Source organism: Pyrus communis, chromosome 12 (genome assembly GCF_041283825.1).
Source record: "Pyrus communis isolate YQ-2024b chromosome 12, ASM4128382v1, whole genome shotgun sequence".
In the NCBI taxonomy this organism is placed as follows: domain Eukaryota; kingdom Viridiplantae; phylum Streptophyta; class Magnoliopsida; order Rosales; family Rosaceae; genus Pyrus; species Pyrus communis.
Window position 1 is genome coordinate 18,361,283 of NC_142576.1, and position 21,837 is coordinate 18,383,119.

Below are 21,837 nucleotides of genomic sequence, written 5' to 3' on the forward strand. Positions count from 1 at the left end.
TCCTTCTTAAACCATCACACCAGCTGCTGTCATGAGTCTTCAGTCATCCTAAACTATACGTACCTGTAGCAGCAGCCATTAGAAACTAGAAAGAGTAATCTCTCTCTCTCGTGTTCATTTTTGTGCTTCAAGGGTGAAAGCAAAGAAACCATGGAAAACCTATATATATGGAGTATCAAGATTCATGCATGACGATGATTGATAAATGACATTGGAGTAGTTTTTCGTCTAGATTAATCTGTCAAGTGCATACAGACTTTAATGTACATATGAATTAATAACATATGTATATAGTAATACAGTAGTTCAAGCGAGTGGTTAGCACCTGAAAAATAAATGACATTGCATATCGTAATGGATTAAGATTTAAGATGGTCTTAGTACTTGTTCAATGGCAAAGACAAAGTGCTGGTTTGGTTGGTTCAAGAGGCTCTTCACTTCTGAAGCAAACGCAAAGACACAAAAGGTTAGTTGCTGAATTGAATTCTCACACTCTTCCTTCATTGCCAAAAAAAATAATATATATATTGTGATCCTCTTTAATTTGGTTCTTAATATATTTTTTTTTGTTTCTTAATTAATTAATCACCAGAAATCGAAGAACTGGAGATGGATTTTTGGAAGACTTGAAATATTTCAGCAGTACCCTGCGCAGGCTTCACTGACCACATCGGCAGCATCAGAGAGAACAGTACTACTGAGTGAAGCAACAGAAGAGCAGAAGAAACATGTTTTCACTGTTGCAATTGCAGCAGCGGCTGCAGCTGAGGTTGTGCGCCTTACTACTTCACAATCTCGCTACTGTGTCGCAAAGTTGGACAGGAACTTGTGAGCTTCTTCCAAACTTACTTATTTTATCGTCTCAATCAAATTTATTTGTTTGATGGGAATTAAGTGAAAGGTGATTAGAAATATATATATATATATATATATATATATATAAAGCAAATGACCCCTTGATTTCATCTTATTTGCAAGAAAGCCATCCAAGGGCTGGGTTGGAGGGTAATTATGAAAAGATAGGAGGGTAATTTTGTCCGTGGGATTTGGGTGGGGTTGCATTCGTGGGATCGACGGCTGTGTGAGGTGGGATTTGGTGAGGGGATGGTTTAGAGAGGGATGGAGAGAGAGAAAGAGAGAGCCTGAACGAGGGTTAGCTGTGCAATTCCAGTTCTCTCTCTAAAATAAAAATCTGCTTTCGTCGCTCTCGACTTCTGCTTCTATCTCACGGAGGTTAGGGTTGCTATCGGTCAGAAGGAATGGGTGTGAGATTCGGTGAGAGGAAGGAAGGCGAGGAGCAGGGAACCTATAGACTCAGCACTCATGGAATAATCATGGATTATTGTTGAGGTAATTTGGTTGTTTCCTCTTTTGTAACTTCTTTCTGTTAGTTTATTGTTCTTGAATTTTAATTTTTCTCTTTTCCGACTTGGAAGAGTCGACCTCGCAGCTCACAACAACGAAATCGCGCAAGGCTTCGTCGATTTCTGTCAACTCCAACCACGGCCAGCGTTGGGTTAGCTATCGACCACCCCCTGTCCATCTTCTTTTTCTTCTTCCGCTTTTCCATGTGCATTCCAGTTTCATTTTAGCTCAGGTACGAATAGTGGAGTGAGAGTGTTTGGTTTTTGGTTTAGCTGGTTCCACCTCTAAATTTTCAACCTTTACTTGATTTTCCCAATTGAAAAACTCTAGAAATTTCTGGGTTTTACTGTAATTATTTAAATCATTGTCAAAATTTGATTTGATTTTTCTTTTCTTTTATGTCATGTAATACACATTGGGGTCTCGGCATGTGCATATGGGTTATCGTGGGAGAGTCTCAATTGGGGCTCTCAGCAACATAAAGCATCGAGTTTTGTCTTCAGAAACTCAAGACTCTTTTGTATATATTGGTGGAAATGCAGAGATGGGTGCTCTTTGCTGCTGCCCTTGCGTTGAGGAATTCCAAGAATATGCGCTATCGAGCAATTCGTGGGCATTTTTTATGTCTGAGATACTTCTTCCACCAGCTAGGTAGGTATAAAAGCCATGATCAACTCAATACTTTGTCGGTTCTTCCGTTCAGGAACTCTCCTAGGAAATTTACGTAGTTTTCTATTATCGGATGCATTTGGTTATATAAATGTTTTAGATTTATTGTCTGAAAAAGAAAGGGCAGTGGACCATAAATTGGCATGTCAATTGGAAACTGAGGAGCCTGATGCAACTAAACAAATCTGTCTGCATTACTTCTAAAAATTTGTAATGTTAATGATGGCTACAAAGTAAACTGTTCGAAATCATCTATCAGTTTTAAGTTTGGGCCAACGTACTTGAATAGAAAGACATTATTTTCAAGGTTATTGTTAAATGAAAATGTTCTGTTTCTTATGTGTATTAGAAAGAAAAAAAAATCATTTTTCATTCTGAGTTCATGTTTTTTCCCAGTATGTCTAGAAGTATGAATTTTCCTTTTTGTTGACCTTTATAGTCGGTGCTCATATTCTTTCTTACGCGTAGTAAATATGCCTTGTGCTTCTGTATTTTTTGTTTTTAATGAGGCTTGATTGAAATATGCATCAACTTGATTCAAATATGCATCAAATTGATTGATTATACTGCTGTGTTCTCTCTCTGTAATTTATTTTTTGTCAATTTACAACACTTTTAAACATTGAAGAAAACCTAGGATTCTGTTTATTTATTTATTTTTTGTGTCAAAATACCAAGGATTATAGTAAGGTTTTCAATTTACAAATGGTTTTTCTGTTCAGATTTTCTTTTTGTGAGTTTTGTGTATGAATTTGTAGCATGATCTTCCACTGCACCATCCAAATTTTGCATTTGTAAATTGTCAATGAAAAACGAAGTATGAGGAAATTATAGGAGATTGTGTCGGCTTTGGCCATGAAGGGTATCAGCAGGTTGTTCCCCCATACAGGTGATTAATCGTTTTTCAGTATGTGTTCTATTTGGATGAGAAAGTGATTGAAAAAGATGATTTTTTTTATTTGTCGGTTGATTTGTGTATGGACTATGTTTTTTTTATTTTATTTGGGATTTTGTGTATTGTGTGGAACCAGCAATGCAAGAGCAGGATCTGATCAGTCATGCCCAAAAAGAGGTTTGTTTCTCAAATCACATATTAGTTTGATTATTAATGTACTTTGGAAGGCTCTTCAATATGATTTTCTAATTTCTCCTTTCCAGCATTCTCTTTTTGGTTTTTGGAGTATGTATGTGATTTATATTTGATTATAGAATAAAAATTAATAAACACGAGATGCAGCAATTAATTTGCATCCTTATGACAACACATGTATGAAAGTGCATTCAATTTCATTGTGTGTATGTGTGACAGGATGTGCCTGCTTGCTGCTGCTGGGTATGCTTGCTGTTGTTTCTCGTGCTATTAATTTTTTGTGTGTGTTGATTTGATTAACAATTCAAGCATATCTTTATTTTGTTGGTGTGTGTTGGTTAGCTGCCAGTTTTATTTATTGGTTTTTTTATTTGGATTTATAGCACTGAGGGTATAGGTGAATGGTGAAGCGGTTTTTATGGGCTCATGTATCTTAAACGTGTAGTGAGAAGTGAGGATTTTGTTTTAGTGTTTTAGATAATCTGAAGGAATATGTAGATACTATGATTTGGGGTTGCTTTCTTAAACCATGATAAAGCAGTCCAAGTAATTTTAACATAGATATCATTTTTTTATGTAATGCATGAGTATATGAAATGTTAAGACGATAATATATCATGTGATTTAAAATTCAAAGAGAGACATTGAACCGTGTTTGATATTTTGTTTGTCTTGATTCGTTTAAATTTGGGCGTTTTTCAGTTGGATTCATGGGTTTTGTTTAAGATATCATTTTTGGTTTATGAATGGTTTGCCAATGCAAAAGTTTGCATCTTTTCTTTGTTGGATTCATGGGGTTTTCTTAAGCTTTCAAGTTTTTAGTTTTTATCAAGAAATTTTGGGTTTCATTTATTTTTCAAACTAGACACTTTTTTGTTAAGATTTTCTTTAGACTTCAGTAAATGATTGCTTCTTTGCCTGTAAATTTGACTTGTGTAAATTTTCAGGTTGTTCAAAACCCGCAGCGAAGAGCAGGCAATTTTTCTAGTGAATGCCTAAAAGTCGAGTGAAAGAGGCAAGGAAAGCGCTGCGAGCGCTGAAAGGACTGGTGTGAGTTCAAGCACTAGTTTGTGGCAGAGCTGGGAGACGACGCCAAGCAGCTACCACTTTCAAGCGTTTGCCGTCCAACAGAAAAGGGCGGGAGGGGCAGGTGGACGTTTGCAAAAGTAGCATTCTTGCTGCACATGAGAGATGTAGCGACAGCGAAAGGGAGTTGGAAGAAAATGAAACACCAGTAAGTAAGAATATATACGATTCTTCAAATCAACAAATAATTTATACTTTTCATGATATATACACGAGGCTTAAAAATATAATTGTGCTAGGCATGCATTTTTATTTTGCTTTCATGCATTGGTTGATTTGCGGAAGATGTTTGTTATGGACAGCTTGGATGTAGCAACCAGAGAGGGTGGGATTTGAGTATAATTTCACAGGAAGATGTAGAATCGGCACTGCTAAGAAAGCAACAGGCCATGACCAAAAGAGATACTAGTCTTCTTCCATCGCCAGTGCCTCTGCAACTCTGGTCTTCTGTTCCATGCCCTCTCGTCTTAGGCGGACTCGGATATGCAAATCAACTCTCTGGATACTAGACTCGATGGAGAGGGGAACTTGCAGAGAAAAATATAAGAAGTATGTGTGAATGAACAACCCAGATTGAAGATGTGCGAGAAAGAGACCCACTTTACTGTATTTACAGTTCGTTCACCACCATGCCTTATCATTAATCATTAAATAATAGAATTGATTTCTTTAATCTTTTCTCTACTATTACATCATTATGTTGGATCGAGACTTTTTTGGTGATGTGAAATAGGGGTTGGAGATGTGTAATCTTTTCTCTACTATTACATCATTATCTCTTCCCATTTAAAAAAAATCTTAACAAAATTCCAATACTATATCTCTTCTTGTAAAGTATCTTAAATTACTATTTTATCTCTATTATTCTATTTTAAAACCCTAAAGCAGGGAGGAGAGTTTCTTGATCTTTTGAAAACTTCCCATTTTTCACTTTCTCACTATATATATATATATATATATATATATATATGACTAATATCACTATTCTTTTATTATCTTATCCATGAATTTCATACAAGTATAATTTTTTATGTGTCAATATGCACTTATTTATAAGATATACAAGAAACTTACCTAAATCCGCCTAGACCGTCTAGGCACCCTCCTAGATCCCGTCTAGTCGCCTAGGCACTAGGCGCCAGCTCACCGCCCGACTAGCATTTAGCGTTTTTTAGAACCTTGCTAATTTACCTTCCAAAGTTAACTCCATACACTATTTCTTAATGAAGAATTACCAATCTACCTTCCAATGTGTATCACATGCAAATAACGTAACCTAAATTGATGGAAAATTGAATATAGTAGCTTCGAATATAATACTAGGGATCTAATTGGCAGATTTCTTATAATTCAATGACTGATTTTTTTGAAAAAATAGTTCAATGACCTAATTTTTACTCAAATGATAATTCAGGGCCTAAATTGATAATTCACCCTTTATTTTAATAATACAATAGGAGAAAAGAAAGTGTTTGAACTCGAGAGCCAGTGATATCCATTGCCCATCTCTCATATATATATATATATATATACACATACTATGTGTATGTGTGTGTATACATATCACAAACATACACTCACGCAGAGAAACAAGGAGTTAAGAGAGAGAAGCATGGAAGGAGGAAGCAAGAAGAGGAAGATGGAAATTGAAGAAGAGGATGAAGAGGAAAAGATTGAGAAATTCTTTGCGTTGATTAGAAGTATGAGGGAGGTGCGCGAGCTTCTTAGGGGCAACTCAAACGTCCCAAAGGAGAAGACAGATGAGAAGAAAAAGGAAGATGGCAAGGCTGCCGGGGGTTGGAACCCGAAATTTCAACCGGAGGACTTCCTTGAGGATGTTAAGAATTCTGGTCATCATGGAGCAGGCCCCTCTAAAACAGAAGAAAAAGAAGATAAGGAAGAAAATGGAGGAGGGAATGCTATAAACCTAAATCTTTCTTTGTAGGGCAACGGGATTGGAGTTCAGTTGATTAAGAGCATTCACACTCTGCACCTTAGGTTCTGAGTTTCATCATACTCCCGCAATATCGTTTGTATCAAAAAAGAAACAAGGTTTCTTTGTAGGCATTCTGTCTGTGATCAAATGAACACAGCAGTGCACTTTCTTCCATGTGGCTCATATTTACTTAAGCTTTTGTGCATTACTAAGTTGTTTCCTCAATGTCAATGCTATGGCCTCTCTGTGGGGTGTGTGTGTCTTGTGTCCATCATCTGACCCAATACGAAAAAAATATAACAAAATTAGAAAAAAAAACACACCAACAACTTTGAGTTTTATACGGAAACAATTCAAGAGCTCAATTGAAGAAAAAAAAATTCTCATATATGACGCGTTTTTCCTAAAGTTATGGGTTTGACGCGTTTTTCTCTAACATGTACTGTTGTCAATAACTTCTACGTGAAAAACCCAAACAAATATGAAATTATATCCAGCAACTTGGGAGATGATCCAATTATTCTACTAGAAAATATCTTCTTCAAGCATAATCCATTAGTAGAAACCACTACTTTCTAGCATGAGATATTGAAATAAAGTGATTGAGGAGTGATGTAATCAGCAAAATAAACCAACATTATTGATTCATTCGACCTTTGAAAATGCAAAAATTCTAGGGTGCTCCGGAATATGAGATACTCCTCGTTTTTTTAACCTTTAGATCTTGGTTTGTATATTTTTAAACGAAGATTTAATAGTAAAACACTCAGAATATCTCCTATTTCGGAGTAGTGTAGAAAATTCTTGAAAGTGAGCAAACTTAGTTGATTCACGTCAAAACCAACTCAGGACCCACATTGAATGATTGAAAGACATTAAGACCTACAATAGGTCCCGCTTAAATGATAGATCTTTTCCTGTACACGAAAATGGTGTTAAACAAAGAAATTTACTTTGAACCAAATCTTTGTGCAACTTATTTTTCACTTCACTCATAAAGATGGACTCTACCATCGTGTGAGAAAGTTAAAAAAAAGGGTTTATACTGTAAGCCAAGATCAAGCCATTGTCATCTACGAGTAAAGAGAAAACCAACAGGTATTATATTTCGACCACATCCTAATTTTCATCAACTAACACCGAAGGGGGAGAATTTGAAACAGCCCCTCAAAGGGAGAAAAAGAGAAGCCTAGTTTAGCTCAATTCATGTAAATACGAATTGCAAATACGAAACATATTCAAACTAATTTTTTTGTTGGGAACAACCGATGTGCAAACAATCAATAACGTATTTTCGAATTTCCAGTAAGAGGAGAGAAATCAAGAAGTTCACAAAAAAATTGTCAACATCAGTGATATCACCATTCAAATCTTTCACTAGTATAATTTTATTTATACTAACATCCCCAATCATTAAATCGGCAGGCAACCTCTTGACCAACTCAACCATGCATATAAAAGTGAACGCATGCACAGACACACACTCGCTAACATGGTAGTTGATAGCAGGGAATAGAGGAAACTACAAGTTTGATGCCAACAAAAGTAACAAGAAAATCACATTAAGTTAGGAACTGTGAAATTTAAAAGTATTTAAAAGATGACCTTTCCTGAACAAAAGCTTTATGTTCGCCCTCCTTGGCTCAACTCAATGTGTATCATTTATATCAAATCCCAGCCCTGAATCATAAGGTGAACTGCAAACGGGGCACAAAATATTAGCAACTTAACAGAAGAAAAATGTAACAAACTAAATGTTAAGAAATTAGTAGCAGATGAAAACAAGCCTCACCTCTATAAGCAATCATCCCGCCATTTTCATACGGCCATAACTGAAAAGTACTTCGAAACTGTTTCGAATCCAGAATCATCGCCGTAGGCCTTGCACTTCGAAGTTTACAAGCTTTTTTTGGACTGTCACGGCATACAAGTTATCATTTTGGAAGTTCTCAACACAAATTCCTGGATTGATTTGAAAGTCATGTACCAACAAAGTCTTAGCAAGTTCTCCTCAAGGTTCTTTATATCGGTGTCATTATCTGGAAGTATCAATATATGTCCCGATCAATTAACGCACGTTTCCCGTCTCAAAACTAGGCAGTCCCAGGATATATCCCCATAGCACAAGGTGTGCAATCACCAATAGTCTCCACAAGAACACACGCCATCCTTAAAATGATGAAATCTATTAGCATCCCTCAAAACTATCTCTCTCTGCGTAACTTTAGCTATTAATTTAATTGCAGAATGGCAATCTCCACAAACCCGAATGTTCTTCATCACACAAATGGGCATCCCTTGTGGCACCTTCAGGAGCCCATATGCTATGGCCAGTTTCTCACTATGATAACCCAAGCTGTGCCCCTTCTCTTCTTCTTCTACATCATGCAATACAAAGCTGCCATCAGGGCAGTAACCAGCTTCTCTTAATAATACACCCAGTCTCTGTAACTCTCTCATGATCATCTCATGTTCAGGGTGTCCCGTGCCCTCTCCCCCAGTAAACATATGTACATTTTTCTCCACCTCAATCCAGCTACAGCCAGGTGACTTGCGAAGGCTTCTGGCTCTCATGTTTTCCCTCAGCTCTGCAACATCATGCCATCTACCCTGGGGTGCATAAATATTTGATAGCAAGATGTAAGGCCCTGCTTTTTCTGGCTCAAGCTCTGTAAGTTTCTTTGCTGAAACTTCCGCCAAGTCCATTTGCATGTGCTGTCTGCATGCACCTAATAAGGCACCCCAAACAATTGCATCTGCTTCCACTGGCATTTTTTTAATTAAATCTATTGCCTCCTTTACTTGCCCTGCTCGACCAAGCAGATCAACCATACAAGCATAATGTGCAGTTCCAGGCTCCACCTGGTACTTTGATTTCATTGTTTCAAAAATCTCAAGACCTTTTTCTACCTTCCCACTATAGCTACACGCTGAAAGAATTCCAACAAAGGTGATTCCATTGGCTGCTATGCGCAAAGAGCACATCTCTTCAAATACTTGTAGAGCTTTATCTCCCAAACCATGTTGGGCATAACCAGTGATCATTGAGTTCCACATAACAATATCCTTTGCAGAAAACCTGTCAAATACTTGTTTTGCCTTCACAAGGTTGCCACATTTAACATACATTGTCATCAAAACGGAAGCAACATATACATCAAGATCAAACTGGTTTCTCACCAACTGGGCATGAATCTGTCGACCATGATCATGATTTGCCAAGCTGCCACAAACAGATAGAACACTTATCAAAGAAGGGAAATTCGGCCTTATACCTTCTCTTTGCATCAAAGAAAACAAGTCAAGGGCTTCCAATTCAAAACCTTTGCGTTCGTAAACTTTAATCATTGCACTCCATGTCCGCTCATCCCTATCTCTCATATTATCAAACACTTCCCTTGCTTTAGCTACCTCTCCATTTTCGCCATACCCAAGTATCATGGCATTACAAGCAACAACTGACTTAATCGGCATTGCTTGAAAAAGATCTGAAGCCTCTATGATCCGTCCACACTGAGTGTAACCTATCAGCATTGCTGTCCAAGACACCTCAGTTTTCTCTGGCATCACTTCAAAAAGCTTTCTAGCGATATCCACCTGTTGGTTATGCACATACCCAGATACCATCGTGGTCCAGGAAACAACATTCCTATGCGGCATCTCATCAAAAATCTCACGTGCTTCAGCCAAACGGCCAATCTGAAAATACCCACCAATCATATTAGTTCTTGCCACAACATCCTTCTCGGGCATCATATCATAAAGCCTACGAGCACCATCAATCCGACCCTCTTGTATCATGCCACCCAACATCACTGTCCACGAAACAACATTCTTTTCAGGCATTTCCCAGAAAAGTGATTCAGCCTCCGAAATCATACCCTCTTGCATGTACCCTCGAACCATCGATGTCCATGAAACAACGTTCCTTTCGGGCATTGAATCAAACACTTTCCTAGCCTCACTAATCATCCCATTCTTGACATACCCAGATATCAAACCGTTCCAAGAAACTGTATTCCGCTCCTGCATTTTATCAAAAATCTTTGGGCTTCTCCTGGCTGATTACTTTGGAAGTAACCTCCAACCATTGAGTTCCAAGACACAATATTTTTATCAGGCATTTGATCAAACACCCTTCGGGCTTTCTTAATTTGGCCAAGCCGAGCATACTGAGCAATCTGAGAATTGGCGGAAATTGCAATACCAGTGCCATATTTCCGAGATAGAATAAACCGAGCCAACATTGTTACGCTAAGATTGCACTACCTACATAAAGAAAACAATTATTCAGAGATTACTAAATAAAGGCTAGAGGTCTAGTCTAATAAACCAGTTCCCTTTTCTTTCCAGCTCAACCTCAAAAACAACACACGATCTTATTTTTACACTGAAAATACAAAGTGAAACATTAATGACCATATTACAAAGTGAAATACAAATTACTCCAGACACAAACACACCTCATATTCCTTCTTCTTTGCCAAGCTTTAGCTCCCTACAGAAACACAGATATCAAATTTCCTAATGAACCTCTGAAGAGAAAACAAATTTGCTCCTTCACAAGGCCAAGGATATTAAGTTTCACGTGCAACATCGGTTGTCATATCAAGCTGGGGATCTTCTCGAAAATGGGAAGATCTAGAAAAGGCGGCCAACCTCCTAAAGGGGACTCGAAGATATAGCAAGTAAGTAGCAAGGTTCTCCATTTAGGACCAACTAGAACAAGCTGGCGACAGTAATAGAAACAAACAGTAAGCTCTCGTGTCTATTTGCTTGTAACGCTGTGTTCCCCCTCTCAATCTCTCTCGGGAATGCCATCTCTTTCATAATCTCCCCAATGTAATAACAGCAAAATAACACTGTAATTTCTGGCAGCACTGAAAACCGCCGCAGCTGATCAATGAAATACAGGCAAATATCATCCCCTCTTCATCAGATACCCAAATAGTTACCATTTCCATATCGCACTTCACGGACTACCCTTTCTTCTGAATGCAACCATTCTCAATTCCATAAACATATAATGACCTAAAACTAACTACAATCCTAACAACTCCTATCAAAATTCACTTAAAAAAACCCCAAAAATGCAAAATTATTTTCTCAAAAATCACACTAGTTGAGTGGTTTGAGTTCATATTTTTTATTTCTTTTTGGGCTTTTTCCTAAATAATACCACTTTCACTGATGCAATTGGAAACACACCAGGAACATCAAAATTTGCCAATGAATCCATACACAAGAATTCAAAACAGGAAAACAAATCAACTGTGTAGAAAAAACTAATAGAGTAAATAAACATTGAAGATTTGATGACAAGAAATCTCACCTTCGAGTTTAGGGCATATTCATATATTTTCTGGTCGGATCAAATCGAACAGCAGCTGTGGCTACTGCTGAGTTGTCTGAGAAGGAGAAGCAAAGAAGGAGAAGAAGACGGGTCGTTGTGGTGGTGCGCGTTTAGGGTAGTCGACGAAGAGAGAAGCAGCATTCGCGGCGGCGGGGCATTTTCCAAATTTCTCCGACCGGGAAATTGAGAATTAGATGTAATTTTCAAAAACATATAAGGGTATTACAGGACTTCCAACACTTTTTAAACCTGCAACTGCAACCCTCCCAGTCGTTGCTGCTAGATACTGCCCCGTAGCTTTTAGAAAAAGCGGCTTTTATCCACCGCACCGAATAAATAAATAAAGACTCCGTCAGTCGTCTCTCTCACTCTCTGCTCCTTCTCTCAATACCCAGACCCTAACCCTAACCCAAAAACACCATACCCGAATTCCCTCAACTTTTTTCACTCCAATTACACACAATTTCGATAAGCCCTAATAAAAGAGAAGGTATGATTTTGTTGTTCAATTTTGATTTCAGTTTCTAGATTAATCCGCTTTGTGTCCTAATTTGTTTTAGTATACCAAATTGTGAGTGAATTTTATGATTCATGTGCTGTTTTACCCCTCAATTTCCTCATATTTACCTTTATTTCTCATATGGGTCACTGGTGTTTTGGTCTGTTTTGCTAGTATATATCAAAAAGCTTGCAGCTTTGTGTTGCCTGTTCAATGAGCTTCAACTCCATGAATATGTGGCTGCTGAGAAAACCAAGAAATGGGGGCATGGAATACTTGATTTTTTTTTTTTTTTTTTTTTTTTTTGCTTTTAACTTATTTGTGTTACTTGGCCAACTTGGAAACTTAGCACCCCACTTAATTGATTGGTTTGGTTACTACTACCATTTACCATAAGATACAAACTGTTGTTCTCTTTTCATTTTCCTATGCTTTTCTCAGGAAGTTGGATTTTGTAACTTCTTAATCATATGTTGAGTGTGGACATCCCTGCAAATTTCGAGCCTCACTATGTTTTTGTTTGACATCAGTCTTTCGCATATCCATGGTGTTTGTTTTTGTTTTTATTCTGAATAGGTTTTTTGTCAGGAATATTTGAAGGAGTAAATGGTTTCTTTTGAAAGTGGTTATTGAAATCTGCATCATTTTATTTGTGAGTGAGCAAGTTACTGATGTATGATGGGTATGGAGAATCTACGAATCAATGAATATCCGATCATGGAATTATTTGCAATTGAATTTAGCTTCATCTTTAATTTGACCTTTACATACATGTACACAAAGCATGATCGCGAACTGGCATTGATGTTTGGTGATTACGCTGGTCAAATATATTAGTGTGTTTGAGCTGCTTGAGTTGGTTGGTTATTACTAATTTGTGCGTCTAATCTATTATACACACACACATACACACACACACATATATATATATATATATATATATATATATATATATATATGCTCTCTCTCTGTGAAATCTCTGACAAACTAATTTTACAGAAAATAAAGGAAATGGAAGAATCAGAGAAAGAAGCTCAGCGGCTAAAATCTCTAGCCGAGGCCAAATACAAAGACTCCAATGTCAAATCAGCCCTCAAATATGCAAAACGTGCTGAGCGCCTGTGCCCAAGCATGGAAGGCATCTCCTCCATGGTCACTGCCTTAAAGATCATCCATACGGCCTCCAAAAGCCCCAATCCCGACTGGTACAAGGTCTTGCAGGTGGAGCCCTTTGCTCACATCAACACCATTAAGAAGAACTACAAGAAGTTCGCGTTTCTTCTCCACCCTGATAAGAATCCTCATGCCGGTTCCGAAGAGGCTTTCAAACTCGTCAATGAGGCTGTTCGATTCCTTTCTGACAAGCTTAGGAGGAAGGAGTATGATATGAAACTCAGGATTAGGATTCAGGATGAGAAGATAAAAGAAAGTGGTGTTGGGGGTTTAGATTTGAGTATGGGGGTGGAGAGTGACACCTTTTGGACTGCCTGTTCGACGTGCCGGCTTTTGCACCAGTTTGAGAGGAGGTATTTGGGGCATAATTTGGTTTGCCCAAGTTGTAGGAAGAGCTTTAAGGCTCTGGAGGTTGAAAATGGTGAGAATGCCAAGATTAGGACTAGTGAGAGATTAAGGAAAGCGAGTTTGGCATCAAAAGGGGGAATGAGTAGTGAAGGATTGGGGAGGAGAGTGAGTGACAATGGTGAAATAAATGGTGGTACTGGTGGGAGAAGGAAAAGTGATGAGTTGCAGAGGAAGGGTGAAGTAGGTACAGGAGATTTAGACAGTCAAGTGAGTGCTGGGAGAAGGAAGAGAGGTGTTTTGGAGAGGAAAGGTGAAGGGGGTACTGGGGATGTGGATTGTCAAATTACCTGTGGTGATGCTGGTGAACTGAGTAGTTTGAGGTTGAGGAGGAGAATGAGTAGTGTTGGAGAGGTGATGGAGAGGTCTAAACCAAAGAAGGCAAAAACCGGTGATGAAATGATGACATTGGCAGAAATTAAGCAAAAGGTCCGAGAAGGGAAGTTGAAGATGAAGGACACGGAGGATGAAAGAGATAAGGAGAAGAGGGAGAGGCTGAGGCTGAGGCATGAAAATTTAAAGAAGGGTAAGAATTTAAAGGTTGAGAGACGCGCTGCTCCAAAGAAGAAGGATTTTGAAAGTGATAAAAGTAGGGGCATGTCAATAGAGAAGAGCATCAGGGGGTCTAAGAGTGGGGATCTGGAAATTATGGTGGTAGAGGATTCAGATTTTTATGATTTTGATAAAGATAGAGTGGGGAGGAGTTTTGAGAAAGGGCAGGTTTGGGCTATATACGATGATGATGATGGAATGCCAAGGCTTTATGGTTTGATTGATGAGGTTGTTTCTGTCAAACCTTTTGAGGTGAAAATGAGTTGGTTGGATCTTCAGAATAATGGTGATGAGTGGCTTGCCTCTTCAGAGAAAATGGGATTCCATGTGTCTTGTGGGAGGTTTAAAGTTTCCAGAAAGACTTCAATTAATTCATTGAATATATTCTCTCATCTCGTGGATTGTGAAAGGGTGGCAAGAGAGATTTATCGGATTTATCCGAAGAAGGGGTCAGTGTGGGCGCTTTATAATGAAGCAGCTTTGGATGCAGAGGGAAGAAACCTGTCTGTTAAAGACAAGCGGTGTTACGACATAGTTGTGTTTCTGACAACTTATAGTGAGATGCACGGTATGAGTATAGGTTATCTGGAGAAGGTTGATGGGTTCAAGACAGTATTTAAGAGAAGGGAGATCGGGTCTCATGCTGTTAGGTTGCTGGAAACCAGTGATGTTAGGTTGGCTTCACACCAAATACCTTCTAGGAAGCTCTCGGGTGATGAGGCTCCAAACATTTTTAAAGACTGCTGGGAACTTGATCCTGCTTCTCTTTCTCCGGATTTACTTACATTTGGTTCGGGAAGATAGGTTTAGACTATAGTTGGGAAAGCAGAGAGCTATTCGTGTAGCCTTTTCTTCTTCTTTTTTTGGGGTTCAAAGTGCGATATGCTGCTGTACAGCCAGTACCCTACTGAGGTGATTTTTGTAGCAAATGAGGGTATTGCTCTTGAAATACAATCTAATCAGTTGCTGTGACTATATAATCTTCCATTTTTTTTCTTTTGGAAATTGATTAAATGCTGGTTTACAATCAAAAGATAAATATGTATGTATACTGATTAATGTGAAGCAGCTGTTTTTCTGTTCTTCTCTTATCTTGGACTAACAGGCTCTTATTTTCTTTTCGCCCAAGCTTTAGGTTATTGACCAAAAAACAATGGAAATGGTCATCATTACTCAGTATTGATAAACAAAATTAAAAAACACTCATTTTTTTTGAAAATTAATCACATATAATCCATTCGAACCTCTCAGTCTCTCAAGACATCAAATAAAGAGTAAATTCTAGCGCGCTCTCCCTCTCTCTCTCTTTCTCAACCAATTTTCCTATCCTAATTAAGGGCCTGTTTGTCAAGAGAAATGACTGGAAAGTTGGGGGATGTTGGGTTGCTACAACCCATCTCTCTCTGTCTCCCGCTGCTTGAGGCAACGGTAAGTCTGACCTCTCTTAATTTTTCCTTGTAAAATTTTAAAGCTTCAGTGTTTAGTTTCTGGGATGCTATCATTAATCTTTCAAGTAATTGAAATACCAATTTTTTTTTTTTATATTTATGATTTAAGCAGAGCAGATGGATACTCCATAGATGTCCCAATCCAATATCTACATTTTGGAAACTTTTTCCTTTTCAAAACATTGTTTTCAGTAGAAGTAGTGTTGTTGGGTTATGTCCTTATAAGTTCAGAGCTGATTTATTCTGGGATTAAACATTTCCTTGTGATTCCTTTCGGTTATGTCATATATTAATTGGTTGATTTCTCACAAATTTATTGTATCATATTTCGTGTTTTTTTAGGGTGGGGAAGAACTGTTACTTATTATTTGACATTGCAAAAGTTTGATGTGCAGGAATCAGGATAAGTGTTGTATTGTAGCTACGGTTGTACATCTTGATTCATTGCACCGATTACTTTGGAAGTAGTACAAGTTTTGACGTTTTTCTGCTTCTTTCAATCATATCTAATTGCAGTCGTGAGATGGAGAGTGCAGAGTGCTAGTCAAGAATATTGAGTAGCAGAAAATGGTAATCCCGGTTCTCCCTTATTTTCTGTTTTGTAGATTTGAAAATGGCGTGTCATGTGAAGGAGAATTCTGTCTCATTTGTCTCCCTCAATGAGACTTTGTGTCAAGGCATCAGTTGATTATTTTGTTCAAATACTAAGCTAGCATTCTTATTTGACCATAAGCAAAACATTGGAATTCGATATTGATTATGTGATTGAGAGAGCTTAAGTTGATAGATGATTTGTTTGTATGGTTTGCAACCCCAGCACTCATTGGCTGCTGGGAAAGTGTGAGAAGTTAAAATTAGCACTTCTGTGGGTTTTTCATATTATGAGCAGCCTGCTGGCTAATTATAAAAACATTGCAAGAATAAAACAATTGTCCAAGGTAGACTTGTGTTGAGAGAGTTGTGATTTGGATTTGAAACAGAGTTTCTGAAGAGTGCATTGACTCTATTCTCCATGCTTCTCATCTGCAATTTCCGAGCTACTGATTGCCCTTCTTTTTACTATTTTTCCTCCCATTACTGGTGGCAAATTTCTTGAACAAATTTTGCTGAATTAGATCGTTTTTGTTAGCCAATGTAGGCTCTAGTTGCTCAAGTGGATGCAAATATGATACTGGGTTTGTTAGCATGACTTGATAGTGTTTGGCTTATTGTCGCCGTATGTACCCGAGTCTAACTCCCACATTTTGTGACTACACTATCTAATGGTATGTGTTATTCCGCTCTCATTTTCTTCACATGCACTCCTCTTTTTTCTACCTTGTGATTGAATACATCATAAGAGAATCAAAGCGGCAAAAACAAGGGGAGAAGTACAGAGCGATAAAGTGAGTTAAAATCACTTACCTAACTAATTATTCGGATGATTGGCAGTTGACGATTAATTGATTTTTGATAATTATCAATAAGTAATGTAATAAGTATGTGCTCGTTGACTGGCACATCATGTGATCGACTAATATGCTAAAAGAAAATATGATCTGTACAAGTTAGTTCAAGTGTTCAACTGTTGATTAGTTTGCTTTGCAAGCAGGTGGTGCACATCCAACTAAAATTCGGATCCCAAATTTCTACCCTTACGTGGTTTGGCCGGAATCCGAACCAATCCAGGTGCTCAATTTCAACCTCAGGTATTAAGTTATATCCCCCAAGCTAGCAGATATGTGGACACTCCGAGTCCATGCAGAGGTCATTTATGTCATATACATATTTTTTTTATACTGACTAGTTGTTACGATATTGCCAAGTTTTATCTAGAATCTTTATTGGGATTACAATTGTTTTTCAGCTTTTTATGTGTGTGTTGCTCTGTTTGTAATAGGGACTTTCTGTTCTTTGAAGGAAAGATTATTGAAGAGAATAAATAAGGTCTCAAGTGGAGTTGCTGAAGTGCCACAATAAATTAAGCAAACTGAAGAAATAGGTGATAATATGGTTTTTAGTTTACAAAAATTTTGTTTATAAATTTAGTTTTTGTAGTATTACTTCTTTGCTTTTATAATGTTTAATGCAAAGTAAAAAAAATTTTTCTCAGGTGAGCAGTATGTTTGAGGATATTTCTAAATCTGAATTTCCACTTTTTCTCGGTTTTTGTAAGCTTGTAATTTTACATGTCATTTGATTATAAGAATGTAAACCTTATGAGTTTGTTTATATGGCGCTATAGTCAAACATAGGAGAATTTAACTGAACTAGCCTCTTCGCACATGCCTATGCCCGACTGAGATGCATTTTTTCAATTATGCGCAATTGAATATAAAAATTATCTTTTGAATAATGAGCAATTGAATATTGTCAATTTTTTTAATAATTATTGACTTGTGTGTGTGTGTGTGTGTGTGTGTGTGTGTGTGTGTGTGTGTGTATCTGGCTTCTACAACCTTTGTTTCCGGTATGTATATTTTCAAAACATGTAAACACCTGCAACATTACGTGGGTACTTTTGCTAGTAAATTTTAAAGGAAAATAATCCCATTAATTATAATTAATTAACAGAAACTCCTGTCAATCATAATTAAGACTCGTTTAGGAAGTATTTTTAAATGGTTGAAAGCTTTTTTTAAAAAAAAAAAAAAGTTTTTGAAACCAATCTTAGTAAAAATGCAAGTTAATTCTATAAAAAGCCTGAAAGCTTTTTTAAAAAAAAAGAAGTTTTTGTTCTATAAAAACACTTGAAATGCTTCTTACAAGAAACATCAGTTATATGTTATGTAAGAAACCCTTCAAGTACTTTTAGAACCTAAAAATATTTTTCTTAAAAACAATTTATGTAATTTTAAACATTTCTTAAAACGAGCCTTTATTGTCATCTTATCAAAGAATGTAGCATCTATAGAGATTTGATAGTGGAATCCTCGTTTTTTATTCAGTTTGTATAATAATATGTTACATACTATATGATATTCATCATTTTATATAATTTACTACCTGGAATAAACTATTCTTTAGTCGTCTATTTTCTGTGAAATGTAAAACAGAAAATCCTCCAAAAATAATTTCAGTGTGCATACGTTGTGTGTCAGCATGCAAAACGTCCACAGAAGAGAGAGGCCAACCCGGTTTTCATCAAAGCTACAAAAAATAACAAAAAGAAAGAAGAAGAAAAAACGTGAACAAAATAACGCCTTTCAGTTAAATTTAAATAAACCGAAAACAAGGAGTTACAAACACGAAATACTTTCATATCAAATTATTATTTTTTTAATTTAAAAAAAATTACCTGGTAGCTTCACTATGGCAGTTCACATTTTCAGAGACTAAGAAGGTTCACAGAGGCATTTCAGCCTTCCCTAGCCATCATCATGTGATTCACCAACACTAGGAATCAAACTTAGGCAATGTCGTGTGGAGTATGGGCCTATAATTCGTCCTCAACCATTGGGTCACCCCGTGGTGGTTCATACCAAATTATTTTAGATAATGCTATGTAAACCAAAATTTTAAATCAAATTTGCAAACCAAATGATATGTCACCAATAGAAAATAAGCACGATAGTCAAGAAAGAAGAAAAAGAAACGTGAATAAAATAATGCCTTTCACTAAAATCCAAAAACACTGAAAACAAGGAGTTATAAACACGAAATACTTCCATATCATAATATATTGTTTTTAATTTTATAAAGAGGACCAGCTAGTGGCTACGTTACATCAGTCCATCTTTTTTGGGGTCGAGAAGATTCAGAGAGGTATTTTAGCCTCCCCTGGCTATTATCATGTGATTTACTAGCGCCAGGAATCAAACTCAAAAAGTGTTGTGTGGAGTACGGGTTTATAATTCGTTCCTAACCATTGAGTCACCCCGTGGTGGTTCATATCAAATTATTTCGGATAATGCTATAGAGACAAAAATTTTAAACCATATTTGCAAACCAAATGATATGTCACCAATAGAAAATAAGCACGGTAATCAAGAAAGAAGAAAAAGAAATGTGAATAAAGTAACACCTTTTAGTAAAATCCAAATAAACCGAAAATAAGGATTTATAAACACGAAATACTTCCATATCAAAATCTGTATTTTTTTATTTTAAAAAGAGGATCAGCTGGTGGCTTCGTTACAGCAATCCACCTTTTAAAGGCCAAAAAGATTCACAGAGATATTTCAGCCTCCCTGAGCCACTATCGTGTGATTTACCAGTGGTAGGAATTGAACTCAGGAAGTACCTTGTGGAGTACGAGCCTATAATTCGTCCCCAACAATTGGGCTACCTCTTGATGGTTCATATCATATTATTTCGGATAATGTTGTGGAGACCAAAATTTTAAACCAGATTTGCAAATTAAATGATGTGTCATCAATAAAAAAATAAAGCATGGTAATCAAGAAAGAAGAAAAAAAAATGTGAATAAAATAACACCTTTCAATAAAATCCAAATAAACCGAAAACAAGAAGTTATAGACATGATTAGTTTGCTTTGCAAGCAGGTGGTGCACATCCAACTAAAATTCGGATCCCAAATTTCTACCCCTACGTGGTTTGGCCGGAATCCGAACCAATCCAGGTGCTCAATTTCAACCTCAGGTATTAAGTTATATCCCCCAAGCTAGCAGATATGTGGACACTCCGAGTCCATGCAGAGGTCATTTATGTCATATACATATATTTTTTATACTGACTAGTTGTTACGATATTGCCAAGTTTTATTTAGAATCTTTATTGGGATTACAATTGTTTTTCAGCTTTTTATGTGTGTGTTGCTCGGTTTGTAATAGGGACTTTCTGTTCTTTGAAGGAAAGATTATTGAAGAGAATAAATAAGGTCTCAAGTGGAGTTGCTGAAGTGCCACAATAAATTAAGCAAACTGAAGAAATAGGTGATAATATGGTTTTTAGTTTACAAAAATTTTGTTTATAAATTTTGTTTTTGTAGTATTACTTCTTTGCTTTTATAATGTTTAATGCAAAGTTTTTTTTTTTTCCTCAGGTGAGCAGTATGTTTGAGGATATTTCTAAATCTTAATTTCCACTTTTTCTCGGTTTTTGTAAGCTTGTAATTTTACATGTCATTTGATTATAAGAATGTAAACCTTATGAGTTTGTTTATATGGCGCTATAGTCAAATATAGGAGAATTTAACTGAACTAGCCTCTTCAATTATGCGCAATTGAATATAAAAATTATCTTTTGAATAATGAGCAATTGAATATTGCCAATTTTTTTTTAATAATTATTGACTTATGTGTGTGTGTGTGTGTGTGTGTATCTGGCTTCTACAACCTTTGTTTCCTGTATGTATATTTTCAAAACATGTAAACACCTGCAACATTACGTGGGTACTTTTGCTAGTAAATTTTAAAGGAAAAGAATCCCATTAATTATAATTAATTAACAGAAACTCCTGTCAATCATAATTAAGACTCATTTAGGAAGTATTTTTAAATGGTTGAAACCTTTTTTTTTTTAAAAAAAAGGTTTTTGAAACCAATCTTAGTAAAAATGCAAGTTAATTCTATAAAAACACTTGAAATGCTTCCTACAAGAAGCATCAGTTATATGTCATGTAAGAAGCCCTTCAAGTACTTTTAGAACCTAAAAATATTTTTCTTAAAAACAATTTATGTAATTTTAAACATTTCTTAAAACGAGCCTTTATTGTCATCTTATCAAAGAATGTAGCATCTATAGAGATTTGATAGTGGAATCCTCGTTTTTTATTCAGTTTGTATAATAATATGTTACATACTATATAATATTCATCATTTTATATAATTTACTACCTGGAATAAACTATTCTTTAGTCGTCTATTTTCTGTGAAATGTAAAACAGAAAATCCTCCAAAAATAATTTCAGTGTGCATACGTGGTGTGTCTGCATGCAAAACGTCCACAGAAGAGAGAGGCCAACCCGGTTTTCATCAAAGCTACAAAAAATAACAAAAAGAAAGAAGAAGAAAAAACGTGAACAAAATAACGCCTTTCAGTTAAATTTAAATAAACCGAAAACAAGGAGTTACAAACACGAAATATTTTCATATCAAATTATTATTTTTTTAATTTAAAAAAAACTACCTGCTAGCTTCACTATGGCCGTTCACATTTTCAGAGACTAAGAAGATTCACAGAGGGATTTCAGCCTTCCCTGGCCATCATCGTGTGATTCACCAACACTAGGAATCAAACTTAGGCAATGTTGTGTGGAGTATGGGCCTATAATTCGTCCTCAACCATTGGGTCACCCCGTGGTGGTTCTTACCAAATTAT

At 36.5% G+C, this 21,837-nt stretch overlaps 3 protein-coding genes, 1 long non-coding RNA gene and 1 pseudogene across 5 annotated transcripts; 4 read left to right on the top strand and 1 right to left on the bottom strand.

The window, feature by feature from the left end:
• Nucleotides 1–4,883, top strand: LOC137744770 (protein IQ-DOMAIN 12-like). The gene is made up of 6 exons (XM_088681144.1): nucleotides 1–466; nucleotides 593–1,350; nucleotides 1,437–1,597; nucleotides 1,908–3,106; nucleotides 4,072–4,358; nucleotides 4,513–4,883. The coding sequence occupies exons 1-2, from the start codon at nucleotides 392–394 to the stop codon at nucleotides 830–832; spliced, it is 315 nt and encodes a 104-aa protein (XP_088537270.1). The 5' UTR covers nucleotides 1–391; the 3' UTR covers nucleotides 833–1,350; nucleotides 1,437–1,597; nucleotides 1,908–3,106; nucleotides 4,072–4,358; nucleotides 4,513–4,883.
• An 874-nt stretch (nucleotides 4,884–5,757) lies between these two features.
• Nucleotides 5,758–6,377, top strand: LOC137744472 (uncharacterized). Its single transcript, XM_068484276.2, has one exon. The coding sequence runs from the start codon at nucleotides 5,823–5,825 to the stop codon at nucleotides 6,153–6,155; it is 333 nt and encodes a 110-aa protein (XP_068340377.1). The 5' UTR covers nucleotides 5,758–5,822; the 3' UTR covers nucleotides 6,156–6,377.
• Nucleotides 6,378–7,474: 1,097 nt separating this feature from the next.
• On the bottom strand, nucleotides 7,475–11,635 carry LOC137744771 (pentatricopeptide repeat-containing protein At1g09410, mitochondrial pseudogene; annotated as a pseudogene). The gene is made up of 4 exons (XR_015954089.1): nucleotides 11,479–11,635; nucleotides 10,610–11,042; nucleotides 7,939–10,415; nucleotides 7,475–7,843 (listed from the first exon to the last, which is right to left on the bottom strand). The product of XR_015954089.1 is annotated as a pentatricopeptide repeat-containing protein At1g09410, mitochondrial pseudogene (transcript).
• A 214-nt stretch (nucleotides 11,636–11,849) lies between these two features.
• LOC137744772 (uncharacterized) lies at nucleotides 11,850–15,100 on the top strand. Its single transcript, XM_068484570.2, has 2 exons — nucleotides 11,850–11,989; nucleotides 12,998–15,100. Exon 2 carries the CDS (start codon nucleotides 13,010–13,012, stop codon nucleotides 14,930–14,932), a length of 1,923 nt encoding a protein of 640 aa, XP_068340671.1. The 5' UTR covers nucleotides 11,850–11,989; nucleotides 12,998–13,009; the 3' UTR covers nucleotides 14,933–15,100.
• A 4,959-nt stretch (nucleotides 15,101–20,059) lies between these two features.
• On the top strand, nucleotides 20,060–20,732 carry LOC148692430 (uncharacterized). Its single transcript, XR_015953962.1, has 3 exons — nucleotides 20,060–20,157; nucleotides 20,349–20,450; nucleotides 20,561–20,732. It is a non-coding gene; the product is annotated as an uncharacterized LOC148692430 (long non-coding RNA).
• Nucleotides 20,733–21,837: the final 1,105 nt, after the last annotated feature.